At 36.3% G+C, this 17,504-nt stretch overlaps 1 protein-coding gene and 1 pseudogene across 1 annotated transcript; both read right to left on the reverse strand.

The window, feature by feature from the left end:
• Positions 1 to 4,309: 4,309 nt before the first annotated feature.
• LOC122307882 lies at positions 4,310 to 11,191 on the reverse strand (annotated as a pseudogene).
• Positions 11,192 to 12,705: 1,514 nt separating this feature from the next.
• On the reverse strand, positions 12,706 to 15,048 carry LOC122307460. The gene is made up of 3 exons (XM_043120353.1): positions 14,275 to 15,048; positions 14,030 to 14,177; positions 12,706 to 13,292 (listed from the first exon to the last, which is right to left on the reverse strand). Exons 1-3 carry the CDS (start codon positions 15,046 to 15,048, stop codon positions 12,706 to 12,708), a joined length of 1,509 nt encoding a protein of 502 aa, XP_042976287.1.
• Positions 15,049 to 17,504: the final 2,456 nt, after the last annotated feature.

The raw sequence follows: 17,504 nt of genomic DNA on the forward strand, positions 1-17,504 counted from the left end.
TATTTTCACAAAAAAAAAATAATTACGTTTTTAATAAATTCATTTTTATAAAACAAACAGGATGCCTGAAGAAACAAAACATATAAGCAAGAACCATCTCGTTTTTGAGGTCCACGAGTATCTCTTATGTATCAGAAAGATGAATGTAACATCAATTCTCTAATTTCATGCCTTTTTCATTGCCTTCAATGAAAGTGACAGGCTTCTCCACTTTCATCAATTTCATCAATCACGTCCCTTGTGAAATTTTATGTATCAAAATATTATAGTTTTTCTAAAAATATTTTAGAAATGAATGATTATAATCAACAATATAAATTAGACGCCAAAAATATATATCTTTGACTAATTCGTTGTATATATATAATTTGCGGGCATGCATGCAGTACTTGTACTAATTAAACGTGATCTTGTTAATTAATTCATGTATTTTTTAGTTGAAAAGATCGCTAGAAACACATACATGAACAAGCTAGCTAGCAGAACATCTACATTAGCCTTATCAAAAACTTAGCCATCTTTTAAATTTAATGAATTTATCCTAAATATACCTACATGGGATTAGTTAAGCCAATGGATATTAATAGTTTTGAAGCTTCTAATTGTTGGGAGAAAATAATTTAATTAGGATAAGGAAAAACATTAGTTAGGAAACAATAATTTAAGTATCAAATTAAACTATTAATTAACATATGATTATTGTAATTGTAAAATATGAAAAAAAAACTAAAATTATTATTATTAAAAAAATAATATTATATTATTATTTTGATGAATCCTATAACTAATCCAATATAAAGTTATGGCTAAAGAGATTTCTTTTAAATTTATGAAAAACGTGTACTTTTTATCAAATTTTAAAATAATTTTAACGAAACCAACACTAATATTATCGCCATAAGTCCGTACCACATCCTCTTCAAATGAGAGGATGTGTGTTCATTGAAAGCCCACAACCAGATGATGATAAGGTCATACTCAGCCCAGGTTGTATTACATTTCAAATATATTTTTACAATGTCTTTACTTCTACTTATATAACTTGAGCAACTAATAAGCCTAATGACCAATTACGAAGCCCAAAAGCCCATAAAAGTCCAAAGTCCAATGCCCACTACAAGGTCCATTTTATTTATAAGTCAAAACAGTTTCAATCATACAATTGTCAAATGAAAAATATAGTTGCAAGCATAATTGTGTACTAATCTGTGTATCGATATGATGTGATTGGTCAAAAAGTAGATTTTATTGAAAACAGTGTTAATTTAAATTTTAAGTATGAATAAATCAGTATTGGCACACAGATTAGTACGCAACTGTGCTTGTATATAGCAAAACTCATTGTCAAAACACCCACAATTTTGTGATGATTTAGCGCGAGAAGAAGAGGTGGAGGGAAACCCTAGTTTCTTGAGTTTAGGATTTGGGCGAGGGCTTTTAGTTGAAACGCGGCCTGGGCTTGTCACCCAGACTCTTTTGTTCAGAAAGGCCCGTTTTCTAGGTCTATGGGCCGGATCATGGATTCAATATCCGGTTGAGGATATATAAATGAAAAAACATAAAACATATCGAAGAGGCTTTCCCCGCTCCCCCTCCTCGTTCTCAGGCGGAGCGAAAAGAGCAAAAACACCGAGCAAGCTTCCACTTATGACATTGTGTATGAATTCTGTACTCGTATTTTCTCATTCCCTCTCTCTCCCTTTCTCGCTTCCTTTAAAGTTAAAAAATTCCCGTTCTTTGGATTCATTTCCATTGCCTTTCCCAATTTGATAGTCCAAATCAGCGTCTTTTGATTTCACAGGCGGGTGCCTTATTTTATACTCAATATCTAGGCACATCCCATTCTCAATTCCGAGCAGTCTTCACTAAGCCTAGGTTGAATTAGGGTTTTCTCAAATCTACGCTTGTCCGCGCATCCATTACTTCTTCTTCTTCTTTTTTTTTTTTTTTGATGTCGGGGAACCTCTCCAAGGCATGGCCCTTTGGACCCACCCCTGCAGAATAAACCTCGGTCCTGTGCACCACACCCTCAGAAGTTTCCCTACACGGAACTGGTTAAATCGCTGGCTTTTTACCAGGGGGTGTGGCCTCAAAGGATTGTTTGCACCCATGAGGTGTTGAACCTTGGACCTTGAAGGGAATGAGACCCCAAGACCAAGGCCTTCACCACTTAGGCCAACCCCTTGGGGTTGCATCCATTACTTCACTTGGGGAATTAGGGTTTTCCCCCTTTTTAATATGTGCTTACCTCTTTCTATAAGGTATTTTTCTGTCATAAGTGAGAGCTAATAAAAAAATTGGGACACCGTCTTCTTCTTAAAAAAAGTGAGATGGAAGCCGTTATATACACGTGCTTTAGGATAAGCTAATAAATACTCACATTATGAAAATGGATAACATAGTGATTAGATAATTTCGATGCATCAAGGATAATCCTTCTAATGGTTAAGCATTGTACAAAGCTAATAAATACTCACATTATGAAAATGGATAACATGGTAATTAGATAATTTCGATGCATCAAGGATAATCCTTCTAATGGTTAAGTATTGTACAAAATTAGTCAATTTGTGATACTCATTCAATATTCTACACGCCTATATATAGGGACAACAAGTAATCCTCAAATGATTTGATTGACCATTCTTGAAATATTACCTTTCACCTATTATTGATTTAGGCATCGGAGGTCTCACAAACATACCGTGCCACCTATATAATGATTATGACCGGTGATGGAACATGTCCTTTTACTTAAGGTGTGGAGGCTGGGCTGAACATTTAAGCCACTTAACCGAGTGAATATATTTTCGACCCGACCCGAATTAACCAGCCTGGAAACACAAAACGGCTAACCGATTCTGCTTCCGTTTTATTCCGTTTAGAACGGTTCGGTATCGGATTACTCGATACCCGAAAAAAACTAATGTTTGCGTATGCCATTTCACATTTTTGTTTGAACTTCACTCTCTTAGAAATTCAGAATTGGGTCTCCGTCTCCCCTCACCCCCCCCCCCCTTTCCCCCATCTTCCATTCTTCTCTCTGTCTCCCAAGTTCCAACTCCGTCGCTCTCTCAATCTCTCAGGAAATGGAATTGAACATGATTCCAGGAAATGGAAATGCATTTGGAATTAGTTTAGTGCCTGGTCATACATCTTCTGGTAATTTTTCTTCTCCAGCTTTTTTTTTTTTTGGGTGTATTTCCTCACAATTTTCCTTGATGCTTTCGATTTGTCTTAGTTTTTCTGTTTTCAGAATCTAGAGCTATATCGATTGGATTTTGAAATTGTTCTGGTTTTACGTCTTATCTTAGTTAAAATCCATTATCATTTTTTTATAATCAGACCCCATAAATTAACCTAGGCTTTTTGTGAGAAAATCTATACCAACTCATGCATTTCTTTCTCTAGAAAGAAAAAAGAAATTAAAAAAAGGATCCATTTCGGGTGAGCTACAATATGGATAAGTTTTAGCAGATCTTTTGCATGAACTACAATTATTTTTTTCCATGAACCCGATACCAAATTGGATGTTTGAATATGGGTAGCTAGAAGAGAGATGTTTAAATATCGCAAAAACCCAATAACTCTAAAGATATTGGTTTGAAATTTTTGGGTACTATCAAATGGATGGAATTCAAAGAATCTACTGCTCTCAGACCCAATTCTCGAGCTAAGCACCCATTGTCGGGTCGAGAAATCGATAATTCCGAAAACCAACTGATCGGTTAATTACTAAACGATTATACGTAGGGCTTCTTGTTCCGGTCGGGTCGGAATGAATTCAGATCGGTCCGGATGGACAATCCTGAAAAGTCGACCTAGTATAAAGTTAATGTTGGTCCTTCATTAAGATCCCGATTAATCTTTAACTTTCAAGAGGTTCACTGGCAATTGGATTGTCAACCAGTTGATTATTGACATTCTTATAATAAAGATTATTAGATTCCAGCAAAGTTATGTTTCCTTTGATTGAAGAATGTATCAGGAAAATGATTGAAAATTGAGGCTCGATTTTGCTTAGGGGGCAATCTAAACACCGAAATCATATTGCACTTCACAATCATGCCCATGTTTTTGTCCTTGAATCAGAAGTTATTGCTCTAGTATCATTTCACCCACAAAGGAATTGTATAAAAAGAATGATTACTAGAAAATGAAGTTTGATATTATTGCAGTATCTCATCCAATGCCATCTTTCGAATTTGAATAAAGAATCATAAAATGTGGAAATAATTAAAACAGGTGCAGGAAGAGATGCGTAGCTTCAAGAAATCTGCTTAATGTCATTTGATGATTACGGAGAGACTCAATTCCCCTTTCCCCTGCTCTTCGACCTTGCTAAATGAGGAAAGGTAGTCAAGATGTTGCGGGGCCTCAAGTCCTGTTGGGTCAATATTCCTACCACTAGAGGCACCTAGAATTGGAGCACAACATATTTGGTCAGTGTTTTTTACCAGTAAATGACCATTTTCAGTGCTTTACGAAAGATAACCATTCTGAGTAATTACATGCAAAAAAATCCTATTTGAAAGGAAAAAACTTGGAAGACATTAAAAGAAGAAGAAAAAAAAAGAGATGCTTGATAAACTCACCCCGACTCCTTCATACTTGGGCACGATGAGCAAATGGCGGTGTCCCACTTGACTGAAAAGCACCATGGCTTTTGCCATTGACATGCTCCATTATAGTGTAAGGTGTTGTATTGGTGAGAGGATGCAGATCAACGTACATCTCCATTTCATCTCTCGTCATGGTCACCTCCTCGATTTTTCCTTCCCTCTCAGCCAGATCAACCCAGCTAAATTTCTCTCCCACTTCCCACTCTTCTGTTCTCCTTTTCTCCCTCAAGAACTGTGACGCCCCCAAATTCCGTTTGGGATTGGACGGACATTTGAAGCGTCGAGACATGTAACACAAGGTTACCTGCCCCCGTTCATGACATATAAGATGCAATGTTCCTAACATGCATCTAACATTATGCAATATTCGCAGCGGATAAATTATTTCTTTAGCAATACTATGCACCAAATTGAAAATATCCCAAATGCTTAAAACATACTTGATATATAAAGACTCATTGAACAACTAAGATCATAACACTAGTCCAAAATGATTATGATCCAAAAAGTACTGGAGATGCAACTCCATCGTACAAGTAGTAATTTACATTAACTACTATATTAACATTGACGTCGCATCGTCGCTCAGTCAACTGTGTCTAGTTGGTCAGCTCCTGATTCTCCTTCAGGTCCTGTAACAAGATCTACCATTCGGGGGGAATGGTAGTTGGGACTACCACAGTGAGATTTGATTACAAATCTCAGCAAGTTAACAAAAAACTTCCACACAGGCTAATGATGCATGGATGACAGTAAAAGCATAAATGCATAATCAAATTCATAAGTAATTAAAACATAACTTGGCATACAACATAGCATAATTGACATAACTTAAATTGAAACATGAACTGAACTTGACTTGACATGAACTTGATTTGAAACTTGATTTATCATGAACTTGTTCTGAAACTTGACTTAACATGAAAAATACATACTCCACAGTTGTTGTGGCCCCATGTATTCTACGTGTAAATACATACTCCACAGTTGTTGTGGCCCCATGTATTTTACATAAACTTGACTTAACATGAAAAATACATACTCCACAGTTGTTGTGGCCCCATGTATTTTACACAAACTTAACTTAACATGAAAAATACATACTCCACAGTTGTTGTGGCCCCATGTATTTTACGTGTAAATACATACTCCACAGTTGTTGTGGCCTCATGTATTCTACACATCACAATGCAGTTAAATACATACTCCACAGTTGTTGTGGCCCCATGTATTCTACATAAACTTGACTTAACATGAAAAATACATACTCCACAGTTGTTGTGGCCCCATGTATTCTATATGTAAATACATACTCCACAGTTGTTGTGGCCTCATGTATTCTACACAAACTTGACTTGAACATAACTTGAAATACATGACCAACTTGAGATAGAAGCATTTCGTAACATGGCATAACATATAACAGATAACATATTTAACATGACATACTTGTAATGTACAGTAATATATGACAGAATATATTATGTAACAGATAAAAGTTGATGACAGAATAAATTCTGTATAATAGACAATTACAACTTGGCATGACATGACATCTATGATAACATACATACATACACTGTAGTTCTTTTACTTAGCACACATACACAGTAGACTGCTAGTAAGTTAAAAACTAACTTCCCTCGATCTCCGCGTTTCTTATAAAATTTCAAGCGCGATCACGAGGAACTGTAATTAGTGATTCTAAAAGTTAACACTAAATCACTAATAATTTGAAATATGGAAAATACTACTTAAATAGTAAAATTTCTATTTTACTCTCTACATGTAGGAAAAAGACCGTTTTACCCATAACTTAAGGATTTTGCATACTAACTCCAAAAGTCACCAAAATTTACATGTCTCATGTAAATTTTATCCTCAACTCAAATATCAATTTAGAAAAATTTAAAACTAATCACAACTATTAAAACTCCATAGGGTCGAAATTCTCATATACTATTTCTATTGATTTTTGTTTCCAACTTGTTTTGATCAACCTTTTCATCTATGACTTATAAATATGTGATCTTCAAACCAAACCATCACATGGTTTAAAAAGATGTCCTAAAACATATATAAACTTCTAATTCAAGATCACATGATTAAAAATTAACCAAAACATAAATTTAGCCAAGAACATCCACACTTTGGCTTATCTGAATATCTCTTTACATAAAATTTCATATCTTTGAAACTAACATCAAATATCTTCAAAATAATAATATAACATGTATATAAGATGCTTAGGATCCTCCAATAAAATTATCAAAGTCATTAGAATAGGTTTAGACCACCAAAGAGTTAAACTTTCTCAAAACAGAAACTGTTTTTTCCTCTTCCAGTTTCTAAGTTTCTAAATCTAAGAAAATATTTCATCAAAACCTTTAATCATGCAAAAATCCTCAACCAATAGTCATATATACATGTTAACAATACTCCATAAAAATTTCGGACCAATATCTATCCATTAACTTGGTCATAAACTCCAAACTATAACATATTCTCCAGTTTATCTCCCAGAATGACCTTTCTATAGTTCATATAATATTTGACTAACCAAATGATCTTCAAATGGGGAAAATAAGATATTCATGTAAACTAGACTCAAAAAGGAACAACTTATATGAATGAGACTTTATGATAAAACACTTACAACAGCTTCGAAATGGGCGTGCAAAAGAACTCCTAAAAGCTGTCCGAGAGAGAGTGTTTGATAATCTTTTATTGGAAGGTGTAAATGAAGATAAGTTCGTGGATGATGGCTGGAGATTCTTATGGACGAGATAAGGAAGATGATAAGGCTGGAGTTGAGAGTTGAATGTGATTTTCTCCTACCCAAAATATCTATAAAAGATTATCTCAAAATATTTTATCCAATAATATTTATAAAAATCAGCTCAATATATTTTCCAAATGTGGTGTAGACTTGGAAGAGTAAGGTGGCTAAAATATTTCCATGTGTATTTTAAATCTCTATTCTTAAGATATTTTCCAAATGTGTATTTTGCTTAGGTGTCATGATCTCACACCTTGATTTCCTTCACAATTCCATCTAATGGTTTCTCTTTGTACCAAGTATCTAATACTATTCATTATGTGTAGTTAAGATCTTGCCAAGTGTCCAAATAAAATATCACTAACCTAATTTGGACATTTCACACTGTGATTTTGAAAACATTGCGCTTAGTACGTTTACCGAGGTTACTATTCACTCCAAAAATAAACGTAATAAACTTAGTACTGAAAAATCCTAAATATTCAATTAAGCCTAGTGGTGTAGACCATAATGTATTCTGACACTTCTAACTATCTCAAATAATTAAAATCGTATTTCTGGCACCATAGTGAGTGATAAAACTAATTATGTTGACAGGTTAAACCTATACGATTAGTGGATTCGTGAAAACTTATAGAGTCTTCACGAGATTCCTAAAGTCAATAGAAATTCCACAATTGAATTTCTAGTGGGCTGTTACAAGAACCATTTTTTCTTTAGAGCTTGAAGAAGATGAGCTCTTAGGATTATTCCATGTAGTTCTGTTGCCCTAGAGGCTAGTTTCACAGGTGGAACAACCCCATGATCTACAACTGGGAAACCATTGTGTGTGGTATTTCTGACGACATCCACAATTCAGGAAACCTTTTCCACCCCACGGAGGGAAACAACGGGTGGCTTGGCATCAACAAGCTCACCAACGATAAGATTGCACATCCATGGTTCTGGATGTGCATCCAAGAAAGGTATGCCTTTTAAGTGCAATATAATCTCATAGATGCTTGGATTTAAACTGTCCCCAACAGTTTTGAAAATTATGAGAACGATCATTGTTATGGGTAGTAAGAGAAGGTTGTTAGTGAGTTCAAGAAATATCACACAAAGTGAAACAGTCATCCTCATAGAGCCAGCCAGAAGCTAGGCTGCACCAAGCACAGCAAAAAGCCCATGGTCGATATTTGTGTAAGACCCCATGGCAATACCTAGCAGGCGGCCATAACCTGAGCCCATGAGGATGATCAGGAGGAAGAGTTCAGATGGCACAGCAATGCCAAAGGTAAATAGTCCTAAGATGCAATAGAGTGCAAAGAAGATTAAAAGGGAGGAGATTTGATATTCTGTTGGAGTGTCTGAGAATAAGATGTTCCGGACAGAATCATCATTAGTTGTTAGAAGTAGAGTTGCTAGGTCATTGTAGTAACCATTCGGGCAGTTAAATTGCTTGAAGTTGCCTGAGCGTCCATTGGTGGGGCATTCAGTTTCTGAAAGGGAGGAATCACAAGGCTTGCATGTACCTAGAAAATGGAGACCATATTGGCACACTGAGGTGAAGAGTGCAACGACAAGACTGAGAAGGAGCTTATGCATTTGGCCCTTCCTGCAACAAAATGAACAAAAACGAAAGAGCAATCACTAACTTTGTCATGGCTTGCATATGAGGTATAGATTTTGAGTAGTTTGACTCGCTCAAATTACTTCAAGAAAGTTGGGTCTTGGGGTTGAATATTTTAAGTCTGGGTCGTCTCTAACCTCACGTTAAGCTCAAGTTTCACTCTCTACTTACCGAACTGCATTATAGTAACAAGAATGAAAATTGGATATGATGCTTACTAATTGATGAGATTTTAGAGTCTGAGCACCTTGTAAAGCACATAGTTGTAAAGGCCTCTTAAGAATCCACCAATAATTCTGATTACAACTACTGGGAATATATCCATCACATGATATCTAACAATAACATTGCTCACATCAAACATATAAGGCCTCCTGTACCAAAAAGTCCACATTCCCCAAAGTTGCATATCTGAATAAACGCCCTAAGCACCACCGCCACAATTGCCGTGCAGAAGAATGTCCTCCACAGGAGGGCACTCCTCCACCATGTAGCAACATCTTCAAGAGCAAAGAGTACACCTCCCACTGGGGCTCTGAAAGCAGCACAGACTCCAGCTGAAGCACTGCAAATGCCATTTAAGCTGGTAATTACTAGGCCTTCCTTGGCCTAGTAAAGAAGCAAAGTAGGCACCAATGTGTACCAAGAGCCCTTCTTTTCCTAGATCTAGTCTAGCAGAGACAACTCCAATGCTTCCAATTATCTACACCAGCGAATAAATTTTAGGCCTCTTAGCTAAAAAAACAAGTGTGAAAGGAATGAACTAAGAGATAAAAGTGCCATTTAACATTGATTACAACTCTTTGAACAAGATTCTTATAATCCCCATTAGGTATAAGTCCCTCCTGGATCCAATTCTGTTAATGCACATATATGAATTATATGTATATCACTGAAACTTTTTTTCTTCTATCAAAATATGCCACTGGATCAGATTCTGATGACTCTCTGAATCTCTTTTTTCCCAATTCATATATTTCATTGGATGCAAATTTGATAACGTACATCTAATGATTGCTATATCAAGTTTTCATCTGACTTCTTTATATTTTATTCACTCCCCTGAATGAATACTATTAGCTATCTACATATTTCCCAAATAAATTCCGGCATTGACACATTTTGGATCTCGATGACCCTTACAAAATAGGTGTGCTCTGATATCAGGAGTAGATCTCATGAATTGATTTCTGATTGAAAATAAATACCATCTGAAGAAACTTTTATTCTAGTGCTAGACGCATTGTGTTCTTGTGATAAAACCCACTAGACCTATTCCTCCCAAATCAGATTTTTTAGTTTTAGCATCCGATCTGATTAAATATATACAAATACACATGAAAGTAAGCCCACCTTGACAATCAATGTTGTAGCGCCAAACATGTTGGCAGTGTGAACTCCATTTAGATAAGCTTTGATTTCAAGTATGCCAGGCCTTGCTGCAGTTGGTGTAAACCAAACACATAGGAAAGTAGCTACCATAGTCAAAAGTAGATTAGCCGCAGTGAAATAGATGAACCCCATCAAATACCTGCACAAAATTTAGTATAGATCATTCAATCTCATGTGTGCAAGTTGCAAGATTTATTACAGGAGCTATAAATATTAGAAAATTAGATGGTGATCAGACAAGATAACATTGAACCTTTTCTTCTAAATCAAGTGAACAATAGCAAGAAGCTTGTAGCCAGCAATGTTCTCAATTGCAAGATTGATGTGGGTAGCAATCAAACCACTTAGAAGTCCAACAAGGAATGCCAGTGTCCACTTCAAGAATACATACTACAACACTTGGACTTTGGATCTACTCCTCTAGTCGTGCTTGAATAGATCGTTCTCACTGATCCTGAATCAAAGCGACTTTCAAGATTTATCTATATGAATGTTTCTCGAAGACAAGAGTGCAAACTTAGAATAAAGAGACAAGAAGAAAGAAGGAAAGGAAAAAAAAAATGAATTCTTGGAACAAGGAGACTGTAATGATACTCGTAGTCCAAGCTCTCAATGTAGGAAACTTTTGCTCCAACCATGGCTAGTGGAGTGGAGGAAAGCTTCCGGCTTCTTTTAAGAAGTGACTGGTTTAGTGGGTTGATTTGTGTTTCTTTCTTCTTCATCTACTTCCCCTTCCATGTTGCGGTTGGCTTTTGCAGCTGTAACTTGGCTGGACTCTTCCTCCATTGGAGCAATACGAGTTAGGACAGTGTAACAAAAAGAAAAATAGAGTGGATTCCCATCTTGTTCAGTAAATGATGAAGCTGTCTAGATCCGATTGCCTTGGTTAAAATATCAGCAACTTGTAAATTTGTAGAAATGTGAAATGGTTTCAATAGACCTTCTTGAATCATTTTCCAAACAATGTGGCAGTCAATCTCAATATGCTTCATTCTTTCAAGATAAACTGGATTAGATGCAATATAAATGGCAGCTTGATTGTCGCAAAATAATTGAACAGGTTGGTTGAGAGTTATACCGAGGTCTTGTAACAGGCTCCGAAACCAAACCAATTCACATGTGGTAGATGCCATTGAGCGATATTTGGCTTCTGCTGATGATCGAGATACCGTTCTTTGCTTCTTTGATTTCCAAGAGACCAAGGCATCTCCCAGAAAAATGCAAAACCCAATAATTGATCTCCTTGTCTCCGAGCATGCTCCCCAGTCAGCATCACAAAAAGCTGTTAACTGCAGTGGTTTGTTAGCTGGATAAAATAAGCCTTGTGATGGAGATCCTTTTATGTATCTCACAACTCTAAGAGTTGCTTTCCAGTGAACCACTTTCGGTTGGCTTAAAAATTGACTCAAGATTTGCTCGGAGTAAGAAATATCTGGGTGTGTGATTGTTAAATATAGCAATCGACTAATTAATCTTTTGTACTCTTTTGGATTAGCAAGTTCGGGTTCTTCCTCCTCATTAAGCTTCAAATTTTGTTCTATTGGAAACTGAACTGATTTTGCTCTAATTAACCCACAATCTTGTAAGATTTCTAATGCATATTTTTTTTGGCATATAGAAATCCCTTTTGAACAGCGGGCTATCTCTATCCCCAAGAAAAATTTCAACTTCCCAAGGTCTTTCAACTTGAAGAGTTTTTCAAGATACTCTTTCAAGTGTTGAATCTCGGTCTCATTGTCTCCTCCTATCACCATGTCATCAACGTAAACAATTATGATAGTGAAAGATGTGTTTGTTCTTTTGAAAAACAATGAGTAGTTGGCTTTGGATTGTGTGAACCCAATTTTGGTGATGATCGAAGTTAACTTGTGATTCCATTGCCTTGAAGTTTGTTTCAAACCATAGAGGGACTTTTTCAGCTTGCATACACAGTTCTCCTCCTCTCTACCATATCCCGGTGGTAATGACATATAGACTTCCTCTTCCAAATCACCATAGAGGAAAGCATTATTGACGTCGAGATGGTAGAGGGACCAACCTTTAGAGGCAATAGTGGCCAATAGGCAGCGGATGGTAGGCATTTTTGCAACTGGGGAAAAAGTCTCGAAGTAATCCTCCCCTTCCTTTTGTGTATATCCCTTTGCTACGAGGCGTGCCTTATGTCTTTCAATGGTACCATCTGCTTTGTATTTTGTTTTGAACACCCATTTGCATCCCACGACTCTTTTGCCTCTTGGTAGTGTTGTCAACTCCCAAGTGTTGTTTTCTTCAAGGGCTATTAGTTCATTCTGCATAGCCATTTACCAATGAGAATGCTGGTTAGCTGCAGCAAATGAGGTGGGCTCAGGTTCAATGGTGATGGCTAAGCTGAAGCTGCGGTGAGCCGGGGACATGTTATCATAATTGAGGACAGAGGAAAGGGAATGAGATTTACCGTCATCCATTTGTTGTACAACAGAAGAACCAAGTGGCATTGCTAGAGAGGTAACAAGTCGGCAATGGAAATCTTGGAGATAGCTAGGTTGCTGTCTTTGTCTAGTGGATCTTCTTAGCTCAGGGTCAGCGAGTGCCGGCATGGGTAAGTGTAGCTCTGGCTGGGATGAGTCACTAGGATGGGAGTGCTCTGCAGGTGTGTAAGTTTCAATGGTGGTGTCATGGCTGGTTTGAGCAGGTGCTATTGGAGTAGACTCAAAATATTCTGAGATGGGGTTGAGTATTACGGGCTGGTCATCAAGTGTTGAGAGAGGAAGTGTTTGTAAGAGTGAGGGTAGTTGATTTGTGTTTAGGAAGGGGAATGTGTTTTCATAGAAGACTACATCACGACTAATGAAGATTTCTTGAGTCTTCAAGTCTAAGAGTTTGTAACCTTTAATGCCATTCGGGTATCCTATGAACAAGCATCTACGTGCTCTTGGATCAAAATTTGATCGGTGTGGATTGAGGTTCGATGCATAGCATAGACATCCTAGAGTCTTTAAGTGAGAATATGAAGGAATTTTAGAAAAAAGGATTTGATATGGGGATCGGTTTTGGAGGTTTGGAGAAGGGATTCGATTTATTAAATATGCTGCTGTGACAACGCATTCTCCCCAGAATTTTAAGGGTAAATTGGCTTGAAATCTAAGAGCTCTCGCTACATTCAACAAGTGTAGGTGTTTTCTTTCAACGATGGAATTTTGTTGGGAGTATAAATGCAACTTTATTGGTGAATTACCCCCTTTGAAGCAAACAATTTGGTCATTTGAAACTCTTTTCCTTGATCGGATCTTATTCCTTTAATCTTACATTGAAATTGATTTTCAACAAGATTGAAGAAACTTTGTATGATTTGTCTTGTTTGGCCTTTAGAACGCATGAGGTAAATCCATGTCATTCTACTGTGGTCATCAACTATTGTTAAAAAATAATGGGCACCATTGAGTGAACTAACGGAGAAAGGTCCCCAAATATCCATGTGTATTAGATCAAAAGGTGCATCGACAAATTTTTGGCTCTTGGGAAAAGACAAACGGGTTTGTTTTGCCAAATGACAAGTTTCACATTGATGTTTGTCAACAAAGGGAGGGATATTAGGCTCTAAACTATGTAATAAATTGAGACGTTGATCGGAGGGGTGTCCCAAACGTAAATGCCACAATTCTGGTGTCAAAACAGATGAAGAGTTGGCCATGGGTTGGTGAGATGGCAACTTGTCCCTGAGCTGATTCTTCTCCAAAAGATAGAGCCCTTGTTTTTCTCTAGCAATTCGAATCGTCCTCCAAGTGTCCAGCTCCTGAATAAAACATTGTTTAGCCATAAAAATGAAACAAAGTGTTTAGGTCTTGGCTAATCTGACTTGTAGAAATGAGATTGTAATGAAAGTTAGGTACGTATAGGACATTTTTCAGAATGAGAGTAGATGAAATGATGGCAGTCCCTATATGTGAAACTGGTACCGTAGTGCCATTGGGTTGGTTAACCGAGACATTTTTCAAAGGCCTTTTCTGTGTGAGGAGCTCAAGAGATCCTGTGATATGATCAGTTGCCCCACTGTCCAGAATCCATGCACTTCTATTGATGATGTTGTTTGTGCAGCTTAAAGAATGTCTCAAGGAAATAGATGAAGCAGCAAGAAGCTTACCATTATGTTTTGGTAAATTTATACCTTGATTTTCTGACTTGCTGCTAGATGGAGTGGAATTTTGGCATTGCAAAAGGGTTATGAGCTGCTGTATTTGGTCTGGCGAGATGTTTAGATTTGTCACTCCTGAGCCTTCATCTAAGGATGCACTGTTGGCCATCTTATGCTGGTTCCCACCTCCAGTTCTTGGCTTATACAGTTTGTGGTTTGGAGGGTATCCATAGATTTCCCAACAAGTTTCCACGATATGATTTGTTCTCCCATATTTCGTGCATGGTGCTCTCTCTTTAGGACCCGATCCCTTGTAGTTTCCTTTTGTTTGTTTGGCATTTCCCTTTTGGTTTTGAGGTCTGCCACTGTTGACTGTCATTGCTGCAGATTTTGAAATATTTTGGACCGGGTTAGTAAGCTCATGATTCGCCTCTCCTTGTAGGATAAGATTGAACACATCATCTAGTGAAGGCAACAGATCTTTCAATAGAATCTGGTTCCGTAGGTCTGCGTGAGTGTCATCCAATCCCATAAGGAATTGCATAATCTATCTTCTCTTGAGGCTTTTGTTCAACATCAAAACAGTGCCACAATCCATTGTTGAGCATTTGAAAGGTTCTTCGTACCTCATTATCTCTTCCCAAATGAGTTTCAACTTGGAAAAATAAACACTTGCTGGATTTTTCTCTTATTTAGTTGTTGACAGCTGCTGTTCAAGCATGAAAATTCTGTTATTGCTTGACTTTGCAAACCTTTTCTTGAGCTCATCCCATACTACTGATGCCAAGTCTGACCACATGATGTATCCACCAATTTCAAGTGAGAGACTGTTGGTGATCCAAGATAGGATCATATGGTTGCATCTTTGCCACTGTGGGTATTTGGCATCTGTATCAGCAGGCCTTTTAATGGTGCCATTAATGAAGCCTAATTTGTTTTTGGCTGAAAGAGCTACATACATAGCTCTACTCCAAGCATGATAATTATGAGGAGTTAATGGTTGTGAGACTAGAACAAGTCTAGGACTCTCCCCGTGATGTAGGAAATAGGGATTGAAAAATTCATCTTCAAGTTGGTGAGGTTCAACCATAATAAGAGTTGGTAAGAAATAAGTTTTTTTTTTTTTTTTTTTGAGATGTAGATGAGATATTAGGATCGGTAGAACAGAGAGATTCAAACCTGGCTCTGATACCATAACAAAAAGAAAAATATCTGGTGTTGGAACCAATGTGGTCCCCAATGGATTCGTATTGATTGAAAGATTCAGGCTTACAAGAGCCATCTTCTCCTAATATATATATATATACAAGGGAAAAATATAGTTGTAAGCACAATGGTGCACTAATCTGTGCACCAACTTGATGTGATTGGTCAAAAAGTAGATTTTATTTAAAACAGTGTTAATTTAAATTTTAAGTATGAATGAATCAGTATTGGTACGCAGATTAGTACGCGACTTTGCTTGTATATAGCAAAACTCATATACAAGAGCTAAGGCAATAAACTAAATCTGTACAATATATTAGAAACCGTATCACTAGAGGGCAGCAATCTAATTCCTTATAATCTGCATGTTAGGTTCCAAATAGAACAAGCGGCTTTGGTAGCTTTCTTGTAGGTCAGGGGCTTGTCCTTCCAAATAAAGCAAAGTCAAACTGCATACATATAGGGAACAACAATATGCAGCTCTGATCCATAATTTGGGCCTATTTTCCTCTAGCTTTCTCAATACAGTGGAAGTTTTAGAAGATATTAGAAGCCCTGAATTTGGTTGGCAATGTGTTTGTTGGTTTTGGTCATCTGGATTGGAAAAAAGTGAGCTATCTTTGCTGCTATCTTTGAATCTACATGTCCATACTCGTTTCGTCTTACTAAGGAATTTTATATATATATTAGGACATGAGCAACATGCAAAATGCACCTTGCATAGTTTGGTGATATAATTATTTAAAAAATAATAATATATTTGTGGGTGATGATAGTTAAGTAGAGTACAATAATTACATGCATGCATATATTAGAAGATAAAAATATTAGTTCAAAATATAACATAGCCCAATACATATTTATAACATCGATAGTTTTAGCAATGTTGCATGTGATAAGTTTAATAGAAGTCTAACAAAAATATTAGTTCAAAATATGAGTCTTTTGATGCCAGACTCTACAAGATCTAGTCCATTATTTTGTGTCATCCTCTACAAGATCAATGGAGACGACATTGAATTTTTTGTGTAGCCGTTGGTTGAGTCGGTTTGGGTCAACAAAAAGCTTAATCATCCACTCTTTTTGTGACGTTTGTGCCACAAAATTTTCTATATATGACAAGTGTTCCTGCAAAGTATATTTTGAATAGCCTTGCATGATTAATAAAAACTTATATGTTGAAAATTGATGTCTTGTAAATGAACACAAATCTTAGAATGCAATGATTTTAATTAAATTACTATGTATGTTATAAATAAAATAAAATTGACATAATAGACAAGTATGTAAATATCAATTAAAATGTTTTTTTGTTATAAAGCAAAAATTCTAGATAATGTTGTAAAATGTCAAAAATTTTAAGATAGACAATTCTAGATAATGTAGTAAAATGTCAAAAATTATAATATAGACTTTTTAACTCGTAACAATAAAATAATGTAAAAAATTTTAAGATAAACTTTTTTTACTCACAAAAATCAGTGCAGCCCGACGTCTATTTTTTATTTTTTCTAAAATGTCAATTTCTTTCTAAATTAAAAAATAGATATATTTGAATTTGAAAGTTTAATATATTAAATACTATTTATTAGCGTTGTAGACCCAACATTATACAATACAGTCCATATATTTATTTATTTGAACATGTTCGAGTGGTTCAATGATTTGATATGAAATTTTGTTACATTAAATACTATTTATGTTATGTGACTTGACTTTTGGTTGTCTGTAAGTGGCTAGAGTGTGTATGCGTGAAGAAAAGGGAGAGCAGAACTGCAGAGG

The sequence above is a fragment of the Carya illinoinensis genome, chromosome 4 (assembly GCF_018687715.1).
Source record: "Carya illinoinensis cultivar Pawnee chromosome 4, C.illinoinensisPawnee_v1, whole genome shotgun sequence".
Classification (NCBI taxonomy): domain Eukaryota; kingdom Viridiplantae; phylum Streptophyta; class Magnoliopsida; order Fagales; family Juglandaceae; genus Carya; species Carya illinoinensis.

Bases quoted from the DNA above. Each gene is read 5' to 3' on its own strand.
- LOC122307460 (XM_043120353.1), bottom strand. From the start codon at position 15,048: ATGGGATTGGATGACACTCACGCAGACCTACGGAACCAGATTCTATTG. The intron at 14,178-14,274 runs GTACCTAACTTT...TGTTTTATTCAG, and splicing joins TTCTGAAAAATGTCCTATAC to GAGCTGGACACTTGGAGGAC. The intron at 13,293-14,029 runs GTTTGGGACACC...GCTTGTTCATAG, and splicing joins ACCAGAATTGTGGCATTTAC to GATACCCGAATGGCATTAAA.